The 22,654-nt window shown below is 52.3% G+C and overlaps 9 protein-coding genes across 9 annotated transcripts; 5 read left to right on the top strand and 4 right to left on the bottom strand.

Moving 5' to 3' along the window:
* Positions 1–149: 149 nt before the first annotated feature.
* A1O5_04389 (uncharacterized protein) lies at positions 150–1,078 on the top strand (the record flags this gene model as incomplete). Its single annotated transcript, XM_007744996.1, has 3 exons — positions 150–193; positions 243–749; positions 853–1,078. 3 exons carry the CDS (start codon positions 150–152, stop codon positions 1,076–1,078), a joined length of 777 nt encoding a protein of 258 aa, XP_007743186.1.
* A 1,172-nt stretch (positions 1,079–2,250) lies between these two features.
* Positions 2,251–3,645, bottom strand: A1O5_04388 (uncharacterized protein; the record flags this gene model as incomplete). Its single annotated transcript, XM_007744995.1, has 1 exon — positions 2,251–3,645. The coding sequence occupies one exon, from the start codon at positions 3,643–3,645 to the stop codon at positions 2,251–2,253; it is 1,395 nt and encodes a 464-aa protein (XP_007743185.1).
* Positions 3,646–4,802: 1,157 nt separating this feature from the next.
* On the top strand, positions 4,803–5,893 carry A1O5_04387 (uncharacterized protein; the record flags this gene model as incomplete). The annotated part of the gene is made up of 2 exons (XM_007744994.1): positions 4,803–4,924; positions 4,978–5,893. The coding sequence occupies 2 exons, from the start codon at positions 4,803–4,805 to the stop codon at positions 5,891–5,893; spliced, it is 1,038 nt and encodes a 345-aa protein (XP_007743184.1).
* A 2,251-nt stretch (positions 5,894–8,144) lies between these two features.
* Positions 8,145–10,184, top strand: A1O5_04386 (uncharacterized protein; the record flags this gene model as incomplete). The annotated part of the gene is made up of 1 exon (XM_007744993.1): positions 8,145–10,184. One exon carries the CDS (start codon positions 8,145–8,147, stop codon positions 10,182–10,184), a length of 2,040 nt encoding a protein of 679 aa, XP_007743183.1.
* Positions 10,185–11,207: 1,023 nt separating this feature from the next.
* Positions 11,208–13,306, top strand: A1O5_04385 (dihydroxy-acid dehydratase; the record flags this gene model as incomplete). Its single annotated transcript, XM_007744992.1, has 2 exons — positions 11,208–12,753; positions 12,888–13,306. The coding sequence occupies 2 exons, from the start codon at positions 11,208–11,210 to the stop codon at positions 13,304–13,306; spliced, it is 1,965 nt and encodes a 654-aa protein (XP_007743182.1).
* Positions 13,307–13,501: 195 nt separating this feature from the next.
* On the bottom strand, positions 13,502–15,235 carry A1O5_04384 (uncharacterized protein; the record flags this gene model as incomplete). The annotated part of the gene is made up of 1 exon (XM_007744991.1): positions 13,502–15,235. One exon carries the CDS (start codon positions 15,233–15,235, stop codon positions 13,502–13,504), a length of 1,734 nt encoding a protein of 577 aa, XP_007743181.1.
* A 740-nt stretch (positions 15,236–15,975) lies between these two features.
* On the bottom strand, positions 15,976–18,844 carry A1O5_04383 (regulatory factor X, other; the record flags this gene model as incomplete). The annotated part of the gene is made up of 2 exons (XM_007744990.1): positions 15,976–18,088; positions 18,135–18,844. 2 exons carry the CDS (start codon positions 18,842–18,844, stop codon positions 15,976–15,978), a joined length of 2,823 nt encoding a protein of 940 aa, XP_007743180.1.
* A 1,347-nt stretch (positions 18,845–20,191) lies between these two features.
* Positions 20,192–20,753, top strand: A1O5_04382 (protein yop1; the record flags this gene model as incomplete). The annotated part of the gene is made up of 3 exons (XM_007744989.1): positions 20,192–20,392; positions 20,445–20,508; positions 20,572–20,753. The coding sequence occupies 3 exons, from the start codon at positions 20,192–20,194 to the stop codon at positions 20,751–20,753; spliced, it is 447 nt and encodes a 148-aa protein (XP_007743179.1).
* A 469-nt stretch (positions 20,754–21,222) lies between these two features.
* A1O5_04381 (uncharacterized protein) lies at positions 21,223–22,084 on the bottom strand (the record flags this gene model as incomplete). The annotated part of the gene is made up of 3 exons (XM_007744988.1): positions 21,223–21,419; positions 21,500–21,916; positions 22,012–22,084. The coding sequence occupies 3 exons, from the start codon at positions 22,082–22,084 to the stop codon at positions 21,223–21,225; spliced, it is 687 nt and encodes a 228-aa protein (XP_007743178.1).
* Between the last annotated feature and the right edge of the window lie 570 nt (positions 22,085–22,654).

Genomic DNA, 22,654 nt, shown 5'->3' with positions numbered 1-22,654 from the left:
CAAGTTCTTTTCAAGTTCTCTCCAAGACGGAGAGTGCTGTCTCCCGCAATAAAATTGCCGATAGATCCCTTCCGACCTTTGTGAGGATCTCTTCTTGCAGGCTGGCAATATTCTCAGCTCCTTGAATGATACTAGGATCAGTGGCCACGATGAAACGGAGACCCTGTATTCTGAGTCGATATTCCCGTATGTTGTGGGTACATACAAGCATCCTATCCAGGAGATTTCGGTGACTCATCAAGGTCTTTCCTGTTCAACAATCTTGGCAAAGTCTACTGCTCAAAACAAGAGTACGAAAGGGGCATCGATCTCTGCCAAAAGGCAATCGAAATCGACAAGAAGAAGCCGGAAACAGCCAGCAAAACACTGCATCTCCGGCAACTCAACATGACTACAACCTTTGGGCTTCGAGGTGATACGAAGGCTGCGTGGCACCAATTGAACCTCGCCAGAAATATCGCACGCCACGAGTTCGGGTCAAACACTTACTACGTTGCTGTGTATGCTCCCTATTTTCCTAACGTTCTCTCCCGGACGACCAACCTGGCGACTAACGATTCTATAGGAGGTGTGGCGAAAACGCTAGATTGCTTCATATACAACAAAAGGAGTTGGGAAAAGCGGAAGAAGCGTTCAGGCATGCCCTTGACGCCAGCGCGAAACAAAGTCCCGGCCCCGATCCAGACGGGGATTTTGCATTATCGTCTGGCAGTCACAACTCTCAAACAACGACGATTTGAGGTGTCCATGTAAGTCTGCGCTTCTGCGCTTGCATGTCGAAGACGAGGCCGCTCTAACTTTCGATGTAGGAGGCACGGAAGGAGGGCGTTGGAACTGGCTCGGGCGAACGAGACCCGTCCTTGGCGGTAAAGGCGAGATGGTCCGAGTGGCACGCGCTTTGGCTGAAGCTCTCGAGCAAACGGCGCTAGCGGGAGGCGACGGTTCTGCGGAAACGGCTGCATGGAAAGAAGAGGCCAGACGCCTCGGACTAGCTGCAAATGATTTCCGGAGAGAGATTCAGGGCGGTGGTTACGACCGGTTTTCCAGATTCGATCGAAACCTACGATCTCATTTATAGGTGAGATAACGGATGCTGTTGAAACAACCGCTCAAGTAGTGTGCTCAAGTCTTTCCTCTCTTCGATCCCTATGATAGTCCCCTGAATGGTTCGTCGTCACAGGCTTCGCCCTGTTCTCTGGAGTTGTTTCTAGTGTATCATTCGCGCGGGTGGGACAAAAAGGACACTCGAAGACCAGGCGATAAGTACAGCCGCAGAGGCCTAATCACGGCTTTGGCTGAACTAGGAGTGCCTCATGGAGAACAAAATACTTGGCCGCCTCCGATGTAGTAATACAACGTCAATAATGCGGGAAGACCTCAGCCAAGACCGCGACGTGTCTAAAATGTCAGAACCACTGCTGCACCAATTGCCCAGGTCGCTCGAATAGTCGAATGATGGCTACTGAATAGAAGAGACTCTCGCCTGGTGCCTTGGGACCATGTTTGGTATTCCTATTTTCCCGGCTGGATTTTCCAGCAGGACTTGGTCACGAACGTCGCCGTGAATTGAAGTCCTAACTAGTCCTAGGCTGTTCCTATTCTAGAATAGTCTGTAGTTAGGCGATTCTTAATATTAATCTCTCGGTACAAGCTAAGCAATTTAAGCTATATACTCGTTACGCTACATAAAGCTACGGTGAAGGCAGGCGAAGGATAAAGTGGGGTGAGCTACGGTAGGGAGGGCAGGGTACCTAGGTAGGAATGTACCGAGTAAAAAGATATATACATATTCCCAGCCATGCACGGACGCATGGCGCTCAAAAAAGGGGATGCACAATAAATGATAGATAATTTTTGTACAGAACGGTTCTCCACGTACCCGATACCAAGGTATCGGTATGTCTTTCCTGATGACTTGCCAGGGACGGGGAGACCTGATATGTAATAACAACATCATGCTCGTTGTCTGGAATAGGAATCGAAGCCGCTTTTCTGAAAAGGACAGCACTGGACATACGTACCGCTCCAATACTCCGTAGTCCCTGCCTGCCCATCCGTCTGCCGGCCGCTTGTCGCATGTCCCTTTCTATCATCACCCACACACCATCGTTATCCTGCCAACCAACGGGAGGCGAATCGAACAACAAGGTATCCTCCACAAAATTGATCCAGTTTGAAACTACATTATCTTCGCCCCTCTTGGCCTTGGTCCTCCTCGCCTAGACTTCACCATATGAGACATCTCAACAATTACAGCACCAACTTCCCTGGCTCAACTTGCAACACCGTCTTGACCCTCTCCAGAAACGTGCGTGCCCTTTTCTCTTCGCCCACCGGGACTGTCAGACTGAATGCATTCAATGCGCCCTCTGCCGTGCTTAGTGTGCGGCCTGGTGTAGACATTGAAGATGTAGAGAAAGGAGCTGCTCTTTTGGGTGTGGCTTTGCCGGACAGGATGTCGATAATGTCACCTTTTTGGGCCGTGGAGGCTGAAACGCGGTGGGAGCGCGGGAGTGATGTGGTCTGGGATTTACCAAGTGGAATAATGGGAAATGCATCGATTTGCGGGAGATATGCTCCTCTCGACGTAGTCGGTATTGTGTCCAGTCCAAGGACGGCATTGAAGAGGTCATCTGCTGACGGCTTCGCATTCTTGGGTTGAGGCAGATCATCGTTTGCAAGATCAACTGCGCGGGCGAGGAAGGTTGATAGAGGGACCGTCACCCCCAACGTGTCTTTTATGCGTTTTTGGACCTTCAGCACTTCGGCTAGGGAGATGGTGATGCTGACGCTGGTGCTTTGTGGGACGATCTCTTCAGGTAATGCTGCCGGAGTAGGAGCAGCCGCAGCAGCGGTCTTAGGGGTAGTAGGTAAGATCTTGATGTTGCTGAGGTCGAGGTGCGCCATATGTTCGATGCGCTTGGATAGTTTGGCCGAGTAGTCCGACTCAATTGTTCCCAAGTACGCGAGGACGTCACCTTTCAGTAGTCTTCCATTCGGCCCAGTAGCTGGGATTTTGGCAACGTCGTCCTCGGAGATGTGGTTCTCGTGGATTAGAGCTATCACCGAAGGATAGAGCGGGTATTTCGGATTCTGGCCCGGCCCTGTTGGACTAGTTTTCGGTTTGTCCCTGGCCGGCCTCTGGTTTTGGGGTGTGCCCGGCGTCTCCTTTTCTACTCCGGACGCCTCATACTTTGAATCAGCTCCGCCCTTTACGTTATCCGCTTCCGACTGAACGGGCTTCGAGTCGTCCGGAGGGATCTCTAGACTGGAGACGTCATCCCCAGGATCGCCGAGGACAGCTATCCTCATGCCAACTTTAACTGACTTGGAGCCGTCTCCCTGTAAGATCTTGGCCATGACACCATCATCCTGGGCTTCCACGTCCATGGAAGCCTTGTCGGTCTCGATTTCCAGGAGAATGTCCCCTGCTGAGAAAGAGTCTCCCTCTTTGACTTTCCAACTTGAGATGTTGCCTTCGGTCATTGTTGGGGACATGGCGGGCATCATAAAGTTATGGGCTGCGAGGGAGGAGGGCGTGGAGGAAAATACTCTCCGAGCGTGGTGCTGGGAGTGTGAGAAGGAGGAGCATTGGGTCGAGGCGACCTGGCGGGCCAGGAGGCGGACGGACTGGCGACCAGCCATTACGAAGGAAACGTTGCGGATCTCAAGCGGAGTGGAAGACAGCAGGGGCTTTCCAGGTTGCTACTGGGTATTCGGAATATCACCAGAGAAGCGCGAGGCAGCGCTGAAGGAATGGTAAAGACCGACTTGACTGTTTAGAATCGGGCAGAAATGTTGAGGAACGAGCTTGGTCGGAGCCTGTCTGCGGGAATCGCCCCGACAGTCAATAGCGGGTTGCCGCTTTTAGACCGCCAGACCCAACCGCCCAGATGCTCGCCTCGCCGCCTCTCAGCCCACCAGGCTCTTCCCCCCCCTTTGCCCATCCTAATCACAGCAAAGCTGTTCCTCTTCTCACCAGGCACCTAGGATCAACTATCGTACTGCCAGGAAGTCCCGAAATTTCCACCATAGCGAGTTGAAGCAGAGCACAAAGAGACTTTAGACAAACCTATCTAATTCTTGACTGCTGGTGGAATAGGTGACTTCCCTCGCTTTCCATGCTCCATCCTTCCCAATCGGGTCTGTATACGCTCCCTTGTGTCAGCCTGACACCCATCCATATTTTAGACCCGATAATTGCGCCCATTGATGGCCCAGATGGTATTTTCCAAAAAGACCATATCGGTAAACAGACACAAAATGCATGCTTCGAACAAGCTGACTGTCCCGCTCCAAACCCAAGAAGAGACTTTGGCACTATGCCCCTCCTTCGTATTCACAGAATACGAAGCAATACGAAGCTTCCCGCTCCTCCTCCTTGGGGTGCCCCTCGCGCTATGGTGGTCTTGGGTGGTATATGCTGCTTAAGTCATTTACAGATGGCCAAATCGAGAGAGCGCTTTCCGCGAGACGGTGCTGTACCCGGCGTATCAGAGGATCTAGACTGGCCTTTGTAATCTTGGGTGTGCGTCAGTCCGACACGCACCGTCTCCAATGAAATCTGCTTGAGTACACATACCTTCCCTCTGCTTTTGCTGCAGTGGATCGATCATCCCACGTATGCTCCTTTCTGCCTGCGGAACGAATAACCAGGCTGTCTATCCGCCCTTTCGTCTATAAAGGTGAGTCCTCGAGCGGTAAACTGATGTCATAGTTTCCTGCAAGGTCACCTTCACAACGGAACTTACTCTCTGTCTCTTTCTCCAGCATTTTGCCATCATATCATCTACGCGTCAACTATGAAGGGTGTAGTCTTTGCAAATGTCGGCGCGGAGCCCAAGATCGTCGACGATCTTCAGAAGCCGTCTCCAGGTCCAGACCAACTGCTTGTGAAATCAATCTGGATGGCCGTCAACCCCGTGTAAGTGTCGCGATTGATTCAAATTCTTTTGTCGTCTAACCGGATGGCTGTAGTGACAATTTCATGGCTGCCTATGGCCTTCTCGTGGTCGACTGGCCACTTGTGCTCGGCGTTGACGCCGCCGGAATTGTGATCGAGGCAGGAAGTGAGGCGGCATCCAAGGATGGATTCAAAGCAGGTGATCCCGTGTTCGGTTGCACCAGGCTCGGAATGTTGGGATACTCCGCTGGCCAGGAGTACTTCCTGATGGATGCGCCCGTCACCATCCGTAAGCCAAAGAATATCTCCCTGGTTGAGGCCGTCACATTGGGGGTGGGGAGTGAGACTGCTTGCCTGGCCTTGTTTGGCGGTCTCGGTGTCCCTCTCCCTGACCCAAAGGACCTTCCCGGACCCCAGGACGAATGGATCGTCGTCTTGGGAGGCGCCAGCAGTGTCGGCAAAAGTGCAATCCAGTTGGCCAAGGCCTGTGGTTACAAAGTCGTTGCCTCATGCTCGACCAAGTCGGCAGCTGAAGTGAAGAGCCTGGGCGCCATAACATTCGACTACAAGAAGTCTATTGAGGAGCAGGTCAAGGAGGTCGTAGGCGTTACCTCGGGGGACATCTCTCGAATCTTTGATGCTGTCGCAGCAGAAGATCCAGTCACGGCCAAGGAATTGTTCAAGGCATCCAAGAGCAACAAGAGGCTCTTTGCGACAACAAATGATTGGAGTGGGATCGGTGACTTTGAAGGGGTGAAAACCCATGCGGTCAAACTTGGCGGGATCGGTCGACCTGAAGCAGCAGAGTTGAACAAGAACATTGAGGAATACATTCCCGTCATCACTGCATTGATTGAGGCAGGCAAGCTGCTCCCGGCCGAATATGAAGTGATTGGCACTGGTTTCGAGGCTGCTCTCAAGGCATACGACCACCAGCGCTCCGGAGCCGGGGGATCGCGAAAAGTTGTGGTCAAAATCCAAGACGAATAACAAACAGCCGTGCCCCCTCCGGCTACACAGCGAAAAGAGGAAAACTGTTACGTTTCAATCGGATAGACCCGGGTGCTGCTGAGAAGGATGAACTCGTGGTGCGGTACAATATCCAATATCCAGTGTCGGTGTTGAGGTGCAGAAGAGCGGTTAGTCTTGCTGTGCCGCAACTGTAGGGAAGTGGTAACCACCGTCCAAGCAGTGCCTTTACCGAGTCGATCCCACCACCGCTGCCTTAGTGAGGCTTTTAGCCCTGTTTTGGGCACCAATACTGACAATTTCGCCACCCAAGGGCATCTGGGGTAAAGTACTCTGCTGCGACCCTATTGTGCTCTTTGATAGCGCAGAATTTATCTCATAATAGAATGGAACAGTTTCTCTTGTGTGGATGTGAAGGGAAAGGAACCAACACCAGAAGCACCGCACTAGCAGCGAAAGAGTAACAGAACCCCTCTCTCCTGGCCCAAAAACCCACGCAAGAAACAACATTGCCAAAAGAAATGCAGGGGACGTTGCTCTGCTTCCTCGCAGCTGTGCACAGAATTTCTTTTGCCAGGAGTCTCGAGGGTGGTTGGCTCTTTTGGCCGTCCTCCGTCGGAAGTTGTAGGTCAACTTAGGATTGCTAAAGGACGACACAACCCACCGTACAGAGCGGGCCCGCATCGAAAGCCCTAGGAGGGACACACTATGTCTCAGCATCGGTATTTTTTGCATTTTGACAAGCGGGAACCCGTGTGGTGTAGTCGCACGGCCCGTCTCGGAAACAGCGAGCATCTCGGACATTGGTTTGTGTCGAGAACGAAATTCGGGCAGCTGTTGGACTCAGTGCCACCTGAGAACCGGTAGGATGCATTGGACGTTGTGCAGTTATCGTGATCCTGACCTGCGTCAGCGTAGTATCATGGTCTACGACTCAAGAGTGATTTTCCTCGCGGCAGTCGTGGTGAACGGCGTTAGATGGGGAAGATCTTTCCTGTGTAAGTTGGTACAGGGGGTGAGAGTCCATTCCGCCTCATTTCTGGAAGGTTGGGCACCACTTATATACGCAATTCGAGGAAGGATTTGCTGAGGATAGGGAAGGACATGTGGTGACCAGGCGTAGCGAGCGTGATCGCCGACCGCAGGCGCCACCAACGCCATTCCCTGAGCCTTGAGCAATAAATGCGGAGCGAGGTTTGAAGTTTGGCAGGCCTTTCTATTGGCAAGGGGCCCGAAGCACCAATGCACCAAAAGCACCAATTGTGAAGCCAACTTGGGCCGCAGGATGGAGTCAGGCTGTCCAACAGTCCCACTCTTAACCTCAAGGCTGCGTCTTCTGCTTAATGGAGTCTTTCTTCCTGTACTGGGTAAGCCGGCGCCTCACATCCGACCGACGCAAATAGTGGTCAAAAGAACAAGGCCGTGAGCGGACAATGACAAGCCGTGGGCGGCGGTCGTAATCTCCGAGAAAATGCAACTCAGCACCGATGAGGCAAGGGCGTCGAGCTTGGGTCGAGGCCATTGCAGTCCCCGGGCCAGGGGGGATCTGTTATCCGTATCCTAGATCTGCTCCAGTCAAGACTCAACACCCTCCCCCGAAACAAACATGAGGCTTACCTAGTAGCATCGACGCTGTCACTGTCTCAATCACACGACCCAGGGAACCGGATGCCTAGGCTGGGTGTCTGCGTGTTTGCGTTGCTCGAGAAAACCCTGTTTGCTGGTGGCTGGAGGTTGGGGGAAGAGTTGAAGTGGGAGAGAAGAAACCAGCAAACACCTTGCCTCCCACGCTGACTACTGGGTACCCGGGACGATTCCCTCCACGACGACCACCTCCCACACCTTTTTTTCTTCTCTCTCCTTAATAGTGCAGATAGCGAGTACTCGACATCACTCGCTCTACTGATCCCACGTTTCTCAAAAACCCGGGCAAGGGATTTGTCCATCTGTTCGGGCGCCCACGCCTGCCCCCCCCCCCCCCCAACAATCCAACAATCCAACATTATTCCTCTACCCGCGCCTTGTCATACTGAGAGGTCCGTTCCCGGACTCACACCTTTGAGGCGCAAGATTCAGCATCCCTGGGATCTGTCCCACTTCACCAGATCGCCCCCTTTGCAGTTACTCGGGCGTCGTCCTTGTAGACTCAGCGTGTACAATCAAACTTGTCGAAGCCATGCGCCAATGGCAATGAAGATTCGGGGCTCCGGAGCACGAGCTCTGCATGAAGAAGGATTTAGAGGAATGCGATGAAGACGGCGACTGCAATAAGATGGCCGGCGACAAACAAGATGCCAGGGGCGCGTCGGAACAGGTCAGAAACGTCCAGAAATATCAAGCTGCAGCAGCCACCAAAGACGACGTGACCGCTCCGTCCTCGTTGTCGCCCACATCCTCCACCGCCGATTCCAAGATGCCCGGGCGTGCCGAATGCGGTTCGCCCAAATGGGACATCAAAACCGAAGAACGTCATGACCAGCCTCGCTCTACAGACCCAGCCTTGGACGAGCCCTCAGAGACTCGGAAGGAATCTCCCCCAGAAGCCGAACCCTCACCCTGCCAAGCGTCACGATCCTTTACCTGCGATCATTCGTGTGTTGGAGACGAGGATGCTGACGACTCAACCACCATTCCTCCTTGTATAGGCGAAGCTGAAGTTGATGCACTCGTCACTGCCATGCCTCACCCGCCAGTGACGAAAGAAACTTTGGAAGAGCTCGAACTGGTCTACATACAGTCCAATCCCAACCTGCGTATCGATATCAACTACGACCATGACCTCCATTTCACTCCCATCTCGGGGGAGAAGGGAGAGCTCAAGAAGCAGCAAGCGAGAAAGTATTGGGATAGTATGCTGGCTGAACTGAAGATAGTTTCCCAACACGGGCCCTCGGTCTCATGTACCGAGTGTGATAGGAAGCGCTCTTCGAGCTCCGATAAGCGAGTATTCAAGCGAAGGTTGCCTGTCTTGTTTCGGAAGCTGAAAGAATTACTCGTCATCCTGATCCCGGAGAAGGACCAATACCAGATCAGCCAGTATCTTGACGTGCCTCTGCTCCTGCAGGAGCTGTCTCATGGCCTCTTAGACATTGTCCGCTTGGCTCGTTGGCTCGATGGCCTCCTCACGAGCCACTGCGCGCCGGTGAGAGATGTCTGTGCACATGAGATGGCTGAACAAATAGGACAAGGTGCAGAGAACGGGGACTTGCACACTCTCGTTACTGGTATTGAAAAGCTGTTTCAATTTCTGGAGGCAATGAAGTTGGATGTGGCTAATCATCAGATCAGAAGCTTTCGTTACCTCTTGATCGATGATACCGTCTCGTTCCAGCAAGATTATTTCAGGTCCCGTCTCAGACAGGGTGAGCTCAAGGGCGAACAGTCACGAGCATGGTACTGTGATGCCCTCGAACAGCACCGACAATGTCGTCTTGAAGGCGAAACAGCCAGAACACTTCCGACAGCTGCGCTAGTGCATGGGATTCTCGAACTCTGCCTTTGCCACGATTCGGAGGTTCCAGCCACCCTTGCATACGATCACAAGCGCCTGAAGGAGATTCGGATGGACGTCCAGGATACGATTCACCTCGATATTTCTCTGTCAGTCTTCGACCGTTTGCTTCGGGAGCTGCTGGGCCACGGCCCAACCTCCTCATGGCAAGGTATCTTAGAGACCCGTGTAACGGACATGCACATGCTCTTGCAGAACAGAATCATGGATCTCACCGACGGCGACCTTGAATGCACTCCCATGCAAGACATTTGGTTGCGACATGCCAACACGGTTGCTCTTGAGCTGACACGTGCTGCTTTCCTGATCTGGACGGGTTCTACCTTTCCCATACCCGACTCGGTAGTCAACAAGACGACGGTAAGGTTGGTCGCCCAGTTTGAGGCCGAACATCAAAGCCAGCATCATGCAAGGACAATACTACGTAAGCTCGAACGAGCAACAAACGACCACGCGGGCAATTTTCAGAACATGACGGTATTGGCCATCTCGCAAGCACAGAAGCAATGGCAACAAGCTCGGGCTGCGAGGCAAAAATGGCGCTCTCTCCCCGAAATCGAAGATATCGCAAGAAGAGTGGCACATATTGCGGTGGTGCATTGGCGAGTTTGGGCGGATCTTGTTTATTTGGAGTCTTCAGAGGGATACGAAGATGATTTCATTGATGAGATTGATAGCATTTCTAGCGAAGGGGATCAGCATCATATTACGGGCAGTCCGACGGACTATGTACAACACCACACCGAAGGAGGAGAGGAGGAAGAGGGAGAAGAAGACGATACCCATTTTCATTCGACGTGATCCTTCCAGGCGTTGTTGCGTTAACAGGATTATTGGTCAGGCCATGGCCGAGGGAAGCCTCAAGATCTTGGTGCCTACGAAAGACATGACTTTTGTCCTTGATTTTGGGGGAGGAGTCGGAGGATGGAAAAGTTGGTTCCTTGCTGAAGATTTTATACACACCCCCTAGTATGTTTAGTTTGTATTCCCGGGCTTCGATTCTTTCCTTGCGTTGTGTTTGTCCTGGGAGATGTATGCCATTCAAATAACATGGGAAATGAATAGTTTGGGCGAGTTCATTTTCCCGAAATATCAATCAATAGCATAATAGCGGAGAATAGTGTTTGTCTCACTGTCTGTCTCTGCTTTGGAATATCTACATCCTGAGTTTCATTTTTGAGGGGGTTGGGAACAGCTTCGGTGAAAAGGCCGCCGAACTAGCTAATACCCCATTGCCTATTGCTCAGTAAAGGAATTGCTTCTCCACATCTTGATTCTCGCGTTCCTCCCATCACTTCGACTGTCAGAAACAATAACCGACCATTGCCGACTGACGAAGTAAACGTCTGGGTGCCACGCCCTGTGAAGAAGGGTGAAGAAAGGAAAAAGACTCAATTCGGTTGGCTCACATTTGATCTATCCATCCTCGATCAATCAAAGCAAATCGGTTCTGGTTACCGACGACGCCCGTGTCAAAAGACTCAGATAGTGTCGGGGGTGGTCAGGTGCTGTCGACATTTTCCTCTCTTCTCTATTTTATCTTCCTCTCCCTTCTTCTTTTCGGTTCCTGTCATCTTCTGCGAGGACGTTCTGCCCGCTTTTCTTCCTGACATCCCTCCGCGTCTGATATATACATTTTATATCACGCCCTACTATAGTATAGAGAGGCCAGGCCACGACATACCAGGACGACGAGGGAACTGAGTATTTGGGACAGGAGAAAACGGCTGCTGCAGGCAAATTGCGAAGTTATCAGAAAACGGAAACAAAGACTCGCCGACCCGAGGAACTATTCCAGGCAAGCAAAGGAAGAAGTCCAGAAACATGAGTTGCCCCAAGGAACAGGAGCAGCAGTCTTGCGGGTCTTGTGACGGCCACAATCACCATGGTCCAGTGCCGGACATGGAAGATTACAAACTCGAACTGGAGAGCTTGCGCAAGCGGACTCAGGAACTCGAATTGAAGCTGTCCAAGGCTGGAAGTGCTAATACGACCAAGAAGCCCATGAAGCTGCGGTCCGAAAACTGGTTCAACTCGCCCGACAACCCGGAAATGATGGCACTATACACGGACCGATACCTCAACTACGGCCTGACGACGTCTGAGCTCAACACCGGGAAACCCATCATCGGCATAGCTCAGTCCGGCAGCGATCTCGCCCCCTGTAACCGCCACCATCTCGAGTTGTCCAAACGTGTCCGCGAGGGGATTCGCTCCGCTGGTGGTATCGCATTTGAGTTCCCCACCCACCCGATTCAGGAGTCGGCGAGACGACCGACGGCGACTTTGGATAGGAATTTGCTCTACCTAGGCCTTGTGGAGGTCTTGCATGCGTATCCATTGGATGGAGTGGTGCTTCTGACCGGTTGCGACAAGACGACTCCGGCAATGTTGATGGCCGCTGCTACCGTCAACATTCCGGCCATCTGTCTCAATGTCGGTCCCATGCTGAATGGCCGACTCGCCGGCTCGCAGGACAGAATTGGCTCGGGGACGATTCTGTGGAAAGCCAGAGATTTGCATGCGGCGGGGGAGATTGACGATGACATGATGGTGGAGATGATTGCAGCTGGAACACCCTCGGCAGGGCATTGTAATACCATGGGGACGGCGTCCACTATGAATGCTCTGGCTGAAGCTCTTGGCATGGCTCTGCCCGGCTCTTCGGCGATTCCGGCCCCGTATCGTGAGCGCGCACAGTGTGCGTACAGGACCGGTAAGCAAATTGTTGAAATGGTGCACGCCGATCGCAAGCCAAGCGATATCATGACGAGGGAAGCATTTGAAAATACCATTGTCGTGAACAGTGCCATCGGAGGGAGTACGAATGCGCCGATCCATTTGAATGCTGTGGCGAAACATATTGGTGTTCCCCTTGACCTGAATGACTGGGACCGGATTGGATTTGACATCCCTTTGCTGGTGAATGTGCAACCGGCCGGCGAGATGCTGTGCGAGGAGTATTATAAAGCTGGCGGTCTTCAGGCAGTCATGGCCGAGCTTTTGGAGCAAGGTAAACTCCGGCCAAAAGCGCTGAGTTGCAACGGCAAGACTATCGAGGAGAACGTGGAGGGCAAGCATTCTTGGGACAGACGAACCATCAAGACCTACCGCGAACCCCTGAAACAGCGAGCAGGGTTCCTCCACATGACAGGTAATCTGTTTGATTCCGCCATCATGAAGACTTCCGTGATCTCCGACGATTTCCGACGAGAGTTCTTGGAAGATCCAAAGGATCCGAATGCTTTTGAATGTAAGGCTGTGGTGTTTGATGGGCGAGAGGATTTCATCAACCGCATCGATGACCCTAAGACGCCTGTCGATAAGAGGACGATTTTGGTAATGCGTGGTGCTGGACCGCTTGGGTATCGTAAGTACTCCTTGTCCCCTTGACCCAAAAAGACCATATCGATGCCCTGGACTTTTCGTGCTTCGCGGATTCAGCACGAGACAGGCTTTGGCTTTGGATCTGTCTCGATCGACAATGCTAATTTTGATTCTCAGCTGGCGCGGCGGAAGTAGTCAACATGCATGCTCCAGGCCACGTCTTGAAGCAAGGCGTCACCTCTTTGCCGTGCATTGGAGATGGAAGACAATCTGGGACATCAGGATCACCGTCAATTCTGAACGCCAGTCCCGAAGCCGCCGCAGGAGGTAATCTGGCGCTTCTTAGGGACGGAGACGTCTTGAGGGTCGACTTGGACAAGCGCCGTGTCCAGATGTTGATCCCTGAGGATGAGTTGAAGAAGCGACGGCAGGATTTGGAGGCCAAAGGGGGTTATCTGATTCCAGAGTCCCAGACACCCTGGGAGGATATCTTTCGACGCGAGACCGGGCAGCTCAACGACGGGATGGTCCTGAAGAACGCTCCCAAGTATCAGCGCGTAGCGCAGAGATGGCCAGCTCCTCCCCATAATCACTGATAAGCCGGGTACCGACTGCATCAGTAGAACGTGGTTTGCGGATTTACTGGGCCCTATCCAATACCCTTCATCGTATCTCTGGATTAAACCGGGGTCGGAAACCCTCGACTTGATGTTGACGTGGTCGGTCTTTCGCATCTTCCTCTGGTGCATCGCAGTTTTCCTCGAGTGTCACAGTCCCCTCGTGCACGGAGATCACCAGTTCTCCCAGATGACGTCCGGGAGCACCGTTCTCATGACCCTCCAGTGGCCCAGCGCACTTTTTGCCTGCCATTTCTCGAGTTCCTTCGTCTCCCCGCTTCTGAGAACTGCGCCTTCTGTATTGAATTCACTCTGGTCGATTTCATGCTTGGGCACCAGAAACTCCTGTCGAGCACCACTACCCAGGAAATCTGCCGCGACGGGTTTTCGAAATTTAATGGCTCCTTTCCTCTTCCTGCAGAAGAAGACCATGTTCGTGAAGTCGTCCCGCTTGACTCCGGGTGCTGGTGCTTCATCTTCTCTGAAAACTCGGCACGAAGGGAATACAGATATGATCGTCCGGTAGATGAGGGAGGATGTAGGCATGGCGAGATCCCCTGCGTAATTGATAGCTATGACCCCGTCGGGTTTCAGGAGCCTGTGCACGCCTGAGAGGAATTCCGTGGTAAAGAGCTCCACGGGTTCTGCCCCGCCGGTGAAGACGTCGTGGATGATGTAGTCGTACGAGTTTGCCTCAGTCGAGGTTGCGGCCGTGACCGCATGAATGGCGTTGCCAATGTAATAACTATGGTTGTGGGGAAAGTCGAAGTATTTGATAGCGAATTCGTGGACGACCGGATCGAGTTCCATGACAGTTGTATTCACTCCATGATGGATCAAGGCAGATGGTGCCGTTCCGATTCCTAGTCCGATGTTTAAAGCAGTCTTGTGTGGACTAGGAGAGGCGCCCTCCACAAGACGTACAGCTTCAAGCATCACAAAGATGGAATATATCGGGTCTGCAACCTTCCTCTGGACTCTCCTTTGTGGCGGTAACTTCCATTCTCCGCCCAGGAGACTGTGATCGCACCTCATCACTCGAAATCCTCGTTGGTTATCCTCCAACACTGAAATATAGCCTGTTATCGACTCCTTTCGTTCCAGTAATGTATAGTCGTAGAGAGCCAAGGTGTGATTCAGCACCTCCGTGGTTCGTGAAAGTGTGCAATGCGGATTGGCGACCATAGTAAAAGCAACCGCCGGAAGAGAGGGCCACAAGATGCTATTCTGCAGAACCATCCCATACAGCGATGCAACTATCAGCTGCATTCCAATTCGTGAAGTGAGAAAGCCGTGTCCAAGCAGTGACGAGATAAACACCTTGCAGGCTCTGTGGAGGACGGAGAACAACATAAATAGCCCCATTGAAGGCACAGCTTCTCCTAAAGAGGAACGAGATTCGCTGAAGGTGGTGATCTCGTTCAAGTATTGTATCGCATAATAGATAGACAATAACACAAGGGGATAGCAAGTCAGGAGCTCGGTGATCATCGGTCCCAGTGGGTTACCCAGGGTCGAACTGAATCTGAAGAGGAAGAATTGGATGCCAGGAATCCAGAAGCAAAAAGGGGTGATTAACCGTGAGGCCCAAGGGGGGAGGTAGCCTCGAAGAGCGAAGGCAACCATGAAGGAAGCAGTGAGGCCATATCGATGGTACAAAGCAGCTGGTATTTCTCCATATACGGGGGATAGGTTTAATTGGGATATGGGCGCATAAAGGGCCGCAAGCAGGATAAGTTGCAGAGCCCTCTGCACCTTTGCGTCCGTTAATGTTGCGAGGACGGATTTGGGGCTCTTTTCCGTTGAACCTGTGTCTGTCCGTGATGGTGGAGGATGCAGTGTAGCATTGTGAGAAGGCGTCGCGCTCTGTTTCGCGACATTCTTGGACGGTTTAGCTCTCCTGGTCATGGCTATTGCTGTTTCCCCAGGGTACTTGATGAAGAAGAGCGGCTCTTTGAGTTAGTTACGATTGCAAAGCCTCGATGAGTAGCTTGTCAAGTGTTGATAGTGCTGTCGATACCTACATAAGTACCTAGCTCACTAGGTAGAGTTGAAGGAATGCGACGTTTCCAAGAGCGCAGGCCGCTAACTCGATTTGCTACCAGATCTGACAACCAGCCTCACCGAGCCCCTTTTCTCGCCTCAGCCTCCACGGCAATAATACTAGACAGTATTCTCCCGCAATCAGTGATACTAAAGCCTCATTACTAACAGAAGAAATTGACTCTCCAAGAAGTTCGCCGCAAAAGCCAAAGGATTTGCCCGCCTTGCAAACCTTTGCACAAGATCCCACGCGCTGAAATGTCACCTGCCATCAAGTCGCAGAGGCACGTAGATACAACCAGCCCGTTAGTCAGATCCCGGGTATCAAAAGACAAAGAACAAACCTCCATCATATCAACCAAGTTTTGGTCAACCAACAAATGCCTCCGGCTGGAGCCTCCAGTCGCGAGGAAATATACCCTGAAAAACCACATCCGGTGCCGCCACTAGAAATACCTATGGACCGTTCCCCCAAACCGTCCTTGTCATCCCGTCGTGCAGCTCGTTCAGAATCGTCTTATTGTATCCCCATCCCACATTCTCAATTAAGTGTAATTAGGTGTTCACAGCGTCTGGCCGCTGAGCGTAATGAAGTTGGTTTTTCCCTAAGCCAACACAACCAGCCCCATGGCTGAATCGGCTGGATCGCTGCTGAGGAGCCAGTCTCGCTTGTTGAACTTTCTGGCCTCTTTGTCGGCTTCCACGTCGACATCAAGCCCAAGGTCGATCCCACTGTCGTCATGATTACCGGCTCCGCGGTGCTTGACCGGACTGCTTAGGCCAGTGTGAAAGCTAGGCAGGTCTAAAGGGCCGCCGCGTCGTAGTTCGTCAAGTTCTGCGTCTGTTTCATCGTCATCGACCTCCTGATCCGCTTGCGGTTCCAGAATGGCCGCTGGAAGGGTCGGTGAGCTTCCGGGAGCCATTTCCACTTTCGTCAACTTATGCGACTCGGGTCCACCTGAAGCATTGGCGTCCCCGTCACCATCTCCGGCTACCCTCTTTCTCTTTGTGCCACGAAAAAGTGCGTCTGGATGAGGGTGGGCCTCCTTACGCTTCTCTTGCTCTCTCTCGTCTGCGGACTTCTGGCTGTGCGAGTCCATTAGCAATCCTTCCATCTGCGTCATCCAGTCGAGCATCTGTGTGGAGAATGACTCCACAAACCACCACGATTGATAGCTGTGTGCGCCACCCTGTCCCATTTGCATCATGACGCTTCTCCAAAATCTGGTGTGCCAATTGATCATGCACTGGGGGTGATGGCCGTCGAATAGTTGCGGCAATCGCTCCACCCAATTGATCCAACGCTCGAGCAAAGAAGTAGGTTCACCGCTGCGATCCGGGAGCAGAATGCCGTCGCAAGAATCAGTGCTGTCATTGATAAAGGTCGCGTATGCGCTAGCCCGGTCGTCTTCCGCTGCGCGCACCAATGCATCATCAATTGGATCAACGAGAAGTCTCATGTCGTGCTTCAGCATGCCCTGCATCTTCTCGAGACTTTCAGGTGGTGGCATACTATCCTCTAGGAGGCGATCAGGATCAACCATAGACATCAGATCGAGCCACATCTGAGTTCTCTGTTGCGGGTCCTCAAGCATTCGACTCAGTTGTAAGGTAGCTGCGTTCGCGCCCTTGAGCTTCTTCAGCACATGCGCAAATCTGGATGCAGGTACAATCTTCGCAACGATAACGTGAACAGGGCACTTCTCTTCAAAGGCGGAGATGAGGTGGCTGATCAATCTCGACCCGATACGGTCGAACACATTCCACACAACCTCAGGCACGTTCTGTATTGCCAAAGGAGCAATGAACCGGACAATCTGCTTATACATTCGCATATCGCATTCCTGGATCCAAGGAGCCAAGCAGGGCATCGAAAATAGTTTGGAGACTGGGACAGTCATTTTCCCATTGAAAGCTGAGTGGTGGTTGAAGAACGGCTTCTCTTTGCATTTGCGAAAGGCGTCGATCACATCGATGCAGTACGAACGATAGAGATGGAACAAGGCTTTGGCGATGGATGCGTCATAACTCTCTCCTTCAAGGTAAGGATGGATATCGGGAAAGTCAATGGGGGTATCTTGCGACGAAGTAGACGGCTGAGAAAGTGAATTGAGCGTTGGCATTCCCAGGTAAGCCGCCATGCTGGCAGGTAAATCTCGTCGAATTGAAGGAAGCGATACAAGGACGTTCGTAGGCATGGATTTGACGGGGAAACGGATGGTTGGCGTGTTGATGTACTTGCAATCCAGTCGCTCAGTCGCAGACTCTACAGGGGCTGGCATACCATCCCCAGCAACATCAGCTTCCTTTGACAGGAACGCAGCGCTCGGGGCGGGGAAGTCGGCTGTCTCCATTGTTGCTCGTGACATAGGTCGGTCGGTGGGAGGAGTCACGTTGGTCTTGAGAAAATTGTTTGTATCCTGGACTGATCCGCGCCGTTCATGCTGGCCGCCCGACGTTCCGGGTCTTTCGGGCGCGGGAGCATATTGTCGATCATCGTCGTCCACAACTAAGGATAGATCCACGTAGTGATATTTCGATTCGCCCCGTACTCCTAGTCTTCTTGTCTGGACATTTGGAAAAATGATGCGCACAAGTTTCCCGAATGACGCAGGGTTTAGGGTCGGAACTCGCTCGTTGCCACAGCGTTCCGTGTACCTTGTAAATACACGGTCACGGCGTACAGAGTTCGATGATCTTTGACAGTTTTCTTGAAGCCTAGAATTGTAAGCATGAGCGGCAGGCTTGGTCCAAGGATACCTACCAGAGCATAGCAAAGACCTGTTTTGCTTTCTCAGATTTGCCTCCGGCGCCTTCATTCTTTTGAACTTCCACAGCAACTTCTTTGAGACTCTTGCCTTGGTACTGTACCAGCAGTCTCCGCAATTCCTGGTCGTTAGCCACGCTTGACGCCATACCCTTTCGACGTTTGGCCCCACCATTTTCGTTGTTTGAATCCTCTGGCGCGGGAGAGCCTTCAAATTGTTCGGAATGATGGCGCATGTGATGCATATGTTGAGGGCCAACAGGATATTGTGGCAGGCCATGGGGATATTGCATAGGGTAATGCTGCATCTCCTGGAATGCTTGTTGTGACATGGGACGCATCTCATGTTGTGGCATTCCTGTGTTGGGGTCTATTGGTTGTTGGTGAAGCTGCGGTGGGATATTGTGCTGGTAATGCATGAGCATTTCTTCAGGATTATGACCATATATTCCGGCAGCTGGATGAGCGCCATGCTGCATGAAGAAGCTGTTCTGATCTAAAGGCATGCTCGGCTCGTCCGGCTGTTGTTGTGGGTGCTGTTGTTGTGCAGGCGGTCGGAAGGCGCTGCCTACGCCGACAGACTGCAGGCTGGTAGTCGAACCCCTCGATTTTGGACGGTGTTTCTCTCTGTTACTTGCACTGGTCGAATGGGAAGGATCTTGGTGATCTGGAGTTTCCTCCTTGAGGAGGGTTGGCGACTGCGCCATTCCGAACTGTGCGCTGATTAGCACGCCGTCACGAGAAAAACAAACAAGTCAACCTACATATTGCAGCCCCAAACTCTGCAATTTCAGGAGAATGAAGATGCCTGATTGCTAGATGCAGATTTGTCAAAAGAGCACGTCGCTTCGTAATTCAACCGTTCACAATATGGCATTTAGGCGTCGCAGTTGGTGGGATCAGATCTGTGTGCGGAAGATGGCGGACGTGTATCTCGAGTGTCGGGCGGTCGCAGAGACAGGTAGACAGTCTGGAGGTGTCAGTGAAGATGTCACGTTTTGCGGCAGGGAGTCTTGACTGTAATGGATCTCTTCACGCGCAGTGGCTGTCAGTCCATGTCGCTCGCTGGTTTGTGTTGAGAGCAACAGCCCGATCCGAGTTCGACAAAGGTTGTTGCCAGAGAAACAGTTTGCCAAGCCAAACATTGGGTGCCGGTCTGACAGCGGGATGTTGTTACCGTGAGCACCCAATATTGACCCGTCAGACGGGCACATCCTTGACCCTGTCCTCATGGTGCTCATTGGTGCAGCGCGGAATTCCCTTGCCGGCGACCGGCTCGCCGAGCATTGGGCTTACACGTGACAATATCCATATTACGTCAACCGCCAGACGCTGGGATTTGCCGTTTCTGGGTGGATTTACCCAGTAATTACTGCGCAGGTGAGTGAATGAGTTGCAGCTGCCAGGGTCAGGCGGAACTTGGTGACCGCCTACTAGTCCATCAAACGCCCCCGAGAGTGCCTTCGCTGACTAGCTGACTAGGCGCCCCAACACCACCAACTGATGCTCCTCTAGGCTCTGCAGGCGGCTCCAGCAGCTGCAGCCTTAGGACTCTGCTGGACTCTCAAGGTCACCCAACCACCAAACGGACGGACGTCACCTCCTCCTTGCCCTGCTGCCCTGCTTCCCCTGGCTGGTGCTGGGCCTTTAAACTACATCACTCTCCCACTACTGCACCTCTCTTCCCACTCGCACAATTCGTTTCGTTCACACTGAGATATTACCAGCAATCCAGACCTCATCTGCACTCCTCATTTCCCACATCCCAATCCACACCGCAGCAATCTACCTCCCCTGTAGAGATACCAACTGATCATTGTCAAGATGTCGTTCCAAGACAAGGCGCAGCATCAGATCTCGCAGATCGATAAGGAAGTACGTGAGGCACATGTCACCTCCAGGCTCCCAATCTCCCACTCTCTGCTGCTATCCAGCATCACCCCCCATCATCTCAGATGGCTCTCTTATGAGAACACTACAGCCCCTTCATCTCAGAAATACCGGCGAGTGCGAATTGAGCTAACCGATGGTGCCTGCAGCTCTCCAAGTATCCCATGCTCAACAATTTCGAGAAGCAGACCAATGTTCCTAAGGTCTACGCTTTCCTCGGTCTGATCGGCCTCTACTTCTTCCTCGTCTTCTTTAACATTGGAGGCGAGTTCCTCGTCAACTTCGCCGGCTTCATCATTCCGGGATACTACTCTCTCGAAGCTCTGTTCAGTAGCAATAAAGTTGATGATACGCAATGGTTGACGGTACGCTTCTTCCGACCCTTTCCGATATCAGCTATTCTGACCGTGATTCCAGTACTGGGTCGTGTACGCCTTTCTTACTGTTCTTGAGAGCATGGTCAATGCTGTCTACTGGTTCCGTAAGTTGATACGCAGGATAGCCCCCGCCTACGAGATCTACGCTAATCCTCTCCTATCAACAGCCTTCTACTACGTCTTCAAGTTCATCCTAATCTTGTGGATGGCTCTTCCTATGACCAACGGCGCTCAGATCGTCTTCAGATCTCTCCTCCACCCGATCTTCTCCCGTTTCTTCCAACAGCCACCAGCCTCCACCTCTGCCGATGTCCGCGGTAAGGCCGACGCTGCTTTGAAAAGCCAGTAGACGTCTCAGGCAATCTCACCGTGACTTTGTGCGAGAATCAAAAGGGATCGCTGCCTTTTGATGCGACCCGAGCACACAATGACAAGGCTTTTGGTATTATGACAAACGAATGGAACTTTACTGCAGAAATGAGACCCGATGGGAAGCAGAATCACGCGAATTGGTGCTGTGTGGAAGTTGCAGCAGGATGACGGACAAGTTGCTCAGGAAGGCTAATCACACTGTTATGAACTTTCTCAATAGACCTATCAATTATGTCTTGGTGGTGACAATGGCTCTCAAGAGATTCGTCGAGACTAGTTATTGATCGCAGGTAGGAAGGCGTCAATTGAGGTTGAGCCCAATGACATTCTGAAATTACAAAAAAAAAACTCCCTCAAAAAAACAAAGCAACTTTTGTTTGCTCTATAATTTGTATCTCTAAAGAGAATGCATTTGCTGATCTGATGCATTCTAGACCTCTCAAGGCTCAACTCCACCCTCCCACAAACCCTCTCTCCGCACTTTCCTGTTGCTTCGGATTGACAAATATCCTGTAGGGGAACGGATTCTGTTCACTCGTGGTAATGGGGGGAATGTGATCCTTGTCTGTGTTCACAATGGCCACGATCTTCATCGCCGTCTTCTGTAGGGAGGATTCCATTGCACGGCGGACTTTGATGCGATCTGCCATTTAGAGTCAATAGGTTAGCTATTCATGCAGCTCCGTCGCACGGCATACCAAAGGGCGAGAGGGAAAGTCTTACCCGCTTCACTTCTTGGTCTCGCGACAATAACCTGGACGCACCATTCTTCCCAGCAGACTTCCTCCTCGGTTTGCCCTCCACCGCCCAAGCGACCCAGCCAGCCCGTCGTAATTCCCGTTCTTCTCCTTTTGCGATCGTAGAAACGGACTACAATTTCGCCGCGAGAGCCACCTGCCGCGGCCGATGGGCTAGTTGGGCTCGTTGAGAACGGTGGTGTCAACTGAGAGATGAGCAAGTCTGTATGGGATTCGATTGCGGTCGAAATTTCGGGTGGCTCAAGGATTGAAGGGAGCGTGATGGGGAGGGACTGCGCGGAATGCGAGGTGTGAGTGTGAGAGAGGGAGGAGGCATTCGGGGTATAGGGAGAGGGTCGGATCGGTGGGAAGTAGCGGTGGAAAAATATTGTGTGTAGGACTCCTATGTTCAAGAGGCGTGCTTTCAGTCTCATCGCTACTAAGGGAGAGTAGAGGTGTCGTTCCTGATCACGGACTTGGGGCCAAACATAGTCGTACCTTTAACTATGTCCTTTACAAATGTTTGGTCCGCGAATACTTCGAGGATGTATTCGCGATGGCTCTGGTCCATGATCGCAAGCAGCAACCTTGGGGGCGCAAGTATACTGAAATCGACTTCGACTGCAAAATGGTGGGGTTCTTGTAGAGTGGGAGTAGGCTCAGCGGAGTACGAGGTAGGAGAGTAGGAGAGAGCAAGGAGGTGGCAGCCAGCTAAGTGGCGCCTCAGACAGAGCGGTTGCTCAAGACATGGTCGTTTACAAGCTCCAACAAACGTGCCTTGCGCATCGGTGGACTGGTCGCAGCAGAATGACTCTGAAGAAAAACCATGACGAGGTGCGCGAAGAGTCTTTGAGTGTTCCTTCGATGGTGGGGTCCAGCGGGCAGGGAAGGTCATTCTCGGCTAGGAGAGGCACTCAAGGGCAGGCGTTGCGCCCAGCAGCCCGGCTAAAAGGGTCTTTTTAACAGTACAGAACCTAGTCGTCGGTACCTACTTGTACCCGGGAGTGAGCCCTCCTCGCTATTACGTAGGTGCGACATAATACGAGTAAGAGCCTTGCTGACGGGTCGACTGCGCACCATTGGCTCAAGGGCGACCTTCACACCCAGCCGCTCCCAAGTCCCATCTCCGACCAAAAAGCCC

This window comes from Cladophialophora psammophila, assembly GCF_000585535.1.
Source record: "Cladophialophora psammophila CBS 110553 chromosome Unknown aczJe-supercont1.6, whole genome shotgun sequence".
NCBI classification, from domain to species: Eukaryota; Fungi; Ascomycota; class Eurotiomycetes; order Chaetothyriales; family Herpotrichiellaceae; genus Cladophialophora; species Cladophialophora psammophila.
This window is presented reverse-complemented; position numbering and strand designations above follow the sequence as displayed.